Here is a 5,971-nt window from a genome sequence, read left to right on the forward strand (position 1 = left end):
TTATCCTCCGTGAGTCCTTGAGTCAATGCTGATGCTTTCAGTTTAAAATAGTACCATACAAGTCTTTACTGGTGTAATTACTTCTCCCCGGCAGTACATGTATCTCCACACTCTGATAATCAGCACGGTGTTAAATAAGGCTGTGTGGCAGACTGCGGGTTTCCCTCCAGGCCGCGGTGCATAACAAAACGCCCATTGCTGAAACATCAGACATGGAGACTTTCATGGACACGTCCGTCCACTGTAGGAGAGGGATTATCCACCCCGCTGAGGCTTCACTGGTGAAAAACAAGCCGTCTGTTCCAGGAAGAAGTCTTCATCAGTTTGCAAGGTCTCAGACGTAACTCTTTACCGAAGGACCTCGTTGTAGGTGTAATTGGATATAGTCGATTAATGGCTAGGGATATATATCGATTAGAAACCTGTGGGAAATACTTTGTGATCCTTCGTTTGCAAACTTTTTACTTGTGTAAAAAGTTTGCAAAATGTGTAACTACTTTGTAGTTACACAATTTTCAGAAGTTTGGAGACGTACCACAAAGTTTCTTTGTCAAGCGCTGTCTTTACTTATGAAAAAAAATCAAACCACTGGCACTGATGACACTAAAGCAGGCAGGGTGGATGTACTCGTAAATGCCTGCGACAACATCAGTGTTGAGAGTAAAGGACGACTTGATTGAGGACATAAAGAAATGACGTTGTAACCGTGCTGAGTAGATGTTTTATCTCTTTGTATCATATGCAGATATTTTTATCCGGTGGATGAGATCATTATGTATGATTGTGATCTGAAAGTTGTGACGCTTTGCCCAACCCCTCTATTTGCACCCGGGCAACGAACTCAACTAACTTATGACGTAGGCACGTACCTGAACTTTGGATTGAAGCGACATATCAAACCTATCTGCATTCTGCATAAGTTGACGATATCATGTCTTTTGTTAGAGTAGATGTGCTACCAAATGTTGAAGTTATGTAGGTAGCAAATATTCAGGTACTCAGAACCACATTGAATGTAGGAATCGCCATTCTAGATCGATATCTTATGGCACTGCTATGAGAGAGAATTCTATTGTTGAATGTCCACCTGTTCCCATCAGGTGTACATGTGTAAGACGTAAGATATACACTCTTAATACCATAATTTGTGGGAATTATGACAGTTGAACCCACTTGAGTCTCTATATGCGTTGTCTGTTAAAAACGCCTGGTAGGTCGATATTTCTCACTTCATTAAACCCATTGAAGACAGTTATCCGCCTGGAGGTATTCAAACCTTTGTTCAAGTCTGCCTTCTGTCACGACCGATCCAAATGTTGCCCGGTTATTGTCGGTCAGTAGGGTACACGTATGTCATCGAAGTTCTCATAACTTGGGCTGGGCTGGGCGACAAACTTCAAGCTTGCCCGGTTATGCTCGGTCAATGACTGACATGTACATGCAATCCCATTGCTATAATAGTAACCATGTGCTATAACTAGTTATTATGAAGCAAATGTCCCATTTGTCTTGGGAGAAGCCTTCGCGACATTCTGCGTTCGGAGTTTCAATAATATTGCTGCGTTTTTCAGTCAAGTACAGACTTAAGGTCTGAAGACTCAGGTCTGAAGACTCAAATCTGGCATGGAGACTAAAGTCTGAAGAGTCAAGTCTGGAGACTCATGTCTGAAGATCCATGTTTGAAGAGTCCGTGACTTGTGACCTAATAACTGGGCAAGTGCAGCCGTGGATGTTACAGTCGACCTGCGGACCCGCAAGCACTGAACAACGGTGTGGAATTATAAACCGTGGAAACTTCCAGTTGATTCCTCATTTTTCATGTATTGCTCAACATGTAACTCAAGCGGCTGCTAATCACGGAAAGAAAGTACAGCTGACAGAGACGACTACATTTTCTATAACGAATAAGATTGCAGCTGTAAGTTCAAAGTCCAACGTTCTTCATACTTGAGTCTTCAGACCTGGGTCTTCAGACCTGAGTCTGTACTGTCTTGACTGTAAAACACAGAAATATAGAAACTTCGAACGCAGAATGCCGCGAAGGCTGCTCCCAAGACAAATGATATGATTGTGATTATATTTTTGCCCATATAACGAGTTATATAGCATATGGTTACTATCTAAGCAATGATCTACTGGAGTACATGTACGTGTACATGTCAGGCATTGACCGACCATAACCGGGCAAGCTTGAACGTTTTCGAGCCACCCAGCATTGGGCAAGGCTATGGAAACGTCCACGGCCTGAGGCGTACCCTACACACTGACCGACAATAACCGGGCAAGATTTGGATCGGTCGACCGTCATGAGTCATACCGTAAGAACCACCCAGTAAACAAGTGTGTGGATAGCTTCAGGCGGAAAGGTCTACCTGTCTTCCATGGGTTTAATGAAGTGTGTGATACCGACCTATCAGACGGATACCGTACAGTCTAGCCGGATCAATGTTCACATTCGCCAGCTACATAGCGTCAATATCAAATTGGCAGTTTGAACAAAAGACATAAAAGCGTCAACTTTTGTATAAGCTCCTTTAAAGTTCGAAGTGTGAATCCAAAGTTCAGGTTCTAAGGTAATTACGTCATAAGGTTCATTGACCGGGCGCGGTGAGAGGGGTTGGGCAAAGCGTCACAACTTTAGGCTCTAATTATATCGCAATTATACAACATGATCTCATCCATCGGTTAAAAATATCTCCAAGAAGAATATAAAAGGGCCAACCTGACCATACATTCCCCATAGGGGCGATTGCAGAACAACAATCAGACGCTGCAGTAAGATTTACCACCGGCCACCAAGTGCACCGTCAGTTCTTTTCCCGCACAGGACCAGGTAGAAGAATCAACCAACCGACTACGACTCATCGCGAGCAGTTGGCCAAAGGATCCCTGAAAAATAAAATCGTCAAACGATCAGCAAATAAAGGTATGCTAAAATGTAACTTTGTTATGTCAATGAAATTATGATTGTGTATTTGGAGTAGCTCGATATGTCCGACAACAACTCAATGTTTTTTTGCTTTTTGCTCAATGCTTGAAACTGAATTTTAACTGAATCTTACCGCCAACTGTACATATCCTTAGCGCTCGTACCAGACTAACTTTTAAAACTTCAAAGACTTTCAGTCATTTTAATGTAGAATGACAGTAGTGATTTATACTCGTGAGAAATTATATTGTTTTAATTATATTGCTATAATAATATGACGACGACGATGGCTTTTATAAATTTAGTATATTACAAGTGTAAGTTGCCCTTTTATATCTACTAGTATTGTATTATCCTATAAGTTGTAAATATCAGCACAATTCAATTTTTACTGCAAGCCTGATATGTTCTTTGCTCTTTTCAATAAACCAATCACTACTACTTTACTGGATGTTGTATTTATTATCACTAAATCATACAATAATATGGGTTGTAGACTACAGAAGACACATCCAGAAATGCAGCAGCAGGCACATCCAGGAATGCAGCAGCAGGCACATCCAGGAATGCAGCAACAGGCACATCCAGGACTGCAGCAGCAGGCACATGGATATCCAGGAATGCAGCAACAGCCAACCGTTGTTGTGAGTTTTTTTCTCTTAAATCAATCCCTTGCAACGTTTTAGCCATGGTCCCCGTTATACCTGCAACCTCCTCACATGTCTTTGCATCGGCAACTTAAATCAAAGATTAATCTATTTACATGTAATTTAGTCTCAAGTCTAAGATGTACCTGTGGGTTATAATGAAAAAGCGTTGTTCAATTCTTATTTTATATGGCCCTACCTAAAACGTCTATGCAATCTATAGAACGTGTAGTAGAATTTATTCTTAATTCTAAGAATTTACCAGCTAGAACAAGTCCCTCAGTAGCCTGGGTACCATCCTACTTGTATACCGGGGCTCCCACACTCGCTTCCCTAAGAAGGAAGCGAGTGTGGGAGCCCCGGTATACAAGTAGGATGGTACCCAGGCTAGTCCCTCAGAGGTTCACTATTTTAGGCTCAGGAAATTAACAAGAATATTTTTTATTTTAACCCAACCATATGTTGCGTATATCAAACGCCTTAGAAGTATTTCCCTATTTTTATCATATCATGAACTTTCCAACCCAACCCAAACCCTGTGTGGGGCTAGCAAGTAAAATGTGTTGTGTTTTTTCCACTCAGGTTGGCGCCCCAATGCAGCCATTGGCGATTACCCAGCGCGAAAAGCCGAATGACCACAGGGGCATGATCAGCTTCACTCTCCTTTGCTGCTGCTGTCCAGTCAGCATGTTCGCCTGGTATTATTCCACGCAGGTCAGTATGGGAGGTTATTTCCTTCTCCAATGAGATTGTAACGGTGTTTTTTTATGGTTGACCAGGATAACTCGAAAATGTATAGAAGGATCGTTATAGAATTTGGCATGGTGCTTCAGCTTGATCATTGCAAGTGCAGCGGAACTTCTGTTCCGGACATAGTATGGCCGCGGGTTTGGGGTAGTACATATATACGATATAGCTCTTGTTCTCGAAAAGAAGTGAAATGAATTTTGTTCTATAGCAGCTGTCATTGGAACTGCAGGGTCGTTTTAGGTTACAGACGTATTAATTCTAGAAGGAAATGGTGGGTTTTTTAAAAAGCTATGTTCAAGGTGAATGTATATATGCGTCTGCAGTTGATATCGTCAACATCATGCGAATCGCGTCGCAAGCAATAATAAGTTAAACGACAATTTTTCTCTCTTCCGGCCCTGATCAGGTGAATTCGAGATGGGAGGCAGGTGACGTGGAAGGCGCTGAGAAGGCCTCCAGGAACGCCGGCCGCCTGTGGAAGATCTCCATCGGTGTCGGCTTAATCTTCATTCCCGTGATCCTCCTTCTGTACTTTCTTGTCATCAGTCCAGTCAATTAACTGCGGGGGGCAAATTTCGCTAAGGCCTAGGAAAATCTCGCCGATTCTTGTCTTTAAAGTCAACCACTGGGAAGAACATAAAAATTTCAATCGAACACAGCTGAATTCTTAAACTTCTTAAACGTTACTTCACGCATTTGCTGAAGCACTTTTTTTAGTAAATCGAGTGAAATATTTGTCAATTCCCCGCAAGCGACCCGGCAGTGGCGCGTCCTGGAGACAGCCCTGGTACATTAAGCACTTCAGTTTTCCATTAACTGTTTTTGTGGATCACTTCAGCGGAAATCTAAGCAAAATAAATGAATAAAAAAAGAGTTTTCGAGACTGAAGTCGTACACGCCACATATACGTATGTTTGTCTAGGCATAACATTAAACTATGAATACAACTTCAATAACGACGGCTTACTTAATGGCAGATTATGGAACATGTAGAAAAGCAACCCGTCACTCCTCACAAGTCTTGAAAACGGAATTGCTCGAGATGCTCCTTGGCAACATTTTGTAGAATTTGGGTGTTTTACGTTTAGAGTGTAAGTTACAGACGACAAGCCGGTATCGATAGGGGTTCAATGTGATCTGTATGCTTTATTACATATCCAAGTTCATCAGTGGGTCTATAGCAGTGGTCTAGTAATACCAACACGGGTACAGATGTGATGTGGGACTAAGGGTGACAAGTAACAATAACTGCAGTCTACTATATCATTTAGTGTTGCATAGAATATGGTTTGTAACGTGTCTTGCACGGGATCATTAATTGCTCCACCTTGTATTGTGCTGTAATAAAGAAATTAAAATAAAAACAAGTAGACATGACTTCAACTGTGCACATCTTATTGTGACTTTGTGTATAAAGTGAAAGATTGCCCAAATCGTCTCATCGTTTTCGCTAACAGAAACCCTGAGTGTGTCGTCATACACGGCTAACCAGTTGTCTCTTTAATGATGTTTGTCATCAATACGAGTCACATTGTGTTTGTTTTCTTACCTCTGAGGATTAAATGTGTCCCTGAATGACGCAGGCGTTTTTGCTGATGACCAAAAACTGTCGGCCTGTCCACGGTGTTTTCTTGTCCCTTCTTGT

At 41.8% G+C, this 5,971-nt stretch overlaps 1 protein-coding gene across 1 annotated transcript; it reads left to right on the top strand.

Moving 5' to 3' along the window:
- Nucleotides 1-2,727: 2,727 nt before the first annotated feature.
- On the top strand, nucleotides 2,728-5,709 carry LOC109485327 (synapse differentiation-inducing gene protein 1-like). The gene is made up of 4 exons (XM_019788878.1): nucleotides 2,728-2,926; nucleotides 3,426-3,573; nucleotides 4,159-4,290; nucleotides 4,733-5,709. Exons 2-4 carry the CDS (start codon nucleotides 3,448-3,450, stop codon nucleotides 4,883-4,885), a joined length of 411 nt encoding a protein of 136 aa, XP_019644437.1. The 5' UTR covers nucleotides 2,728-2,926; nucleotides 3,426-3,447; the 3' UTR covers nucleotides 4,886-5,709.
- Nucleotides 5,710-5,971: the final 262 nt, after the last annotated feature.

Source organism: Branchiostoma belcheri, unplaced genomic scaffold (assembly GCF_001625305.1).
Source record: "Branchiostoma belcheri isolate BF01 breed outbred unplaced genomic scaffold, Haploidv18h27 scaffold74, whole genome shotgun sequence".
Classification (NCBI taxonomy): domain Eukaryota; kingdom Metazoa; phylum Chordata; class Leptocardii; order Amphioxiformes; family Branchiostomatidae; genus Branchiostoma; species Branchiostoma belcheri.

Excerpts from the sequence above, each read along its gene's own strand:
- LOC109485327 (XM_019788878.1), top strand. The coding sequence starts at position 3,448 with ATGCAGCAGCAGGCACATCCAGGAATGCAGCAGCAGGCACATCCAGGA. Across the intron at positions 3,574-4,158 it reads AGCAACAGCCAACCGTTGTT|GTTGGCGCCCCAATGCAGCC; the intron begins GTGAGTTTTTTT and ends TTTTCCACTCAG. Across the intron at positions 4,291-4,732 it reads CCTGGTATTATTCCACGCAG|GTGAATTCGAGATGGGAGGC; the intron begins GTCAGTATGGGA and ends GGCCCTGATCAG.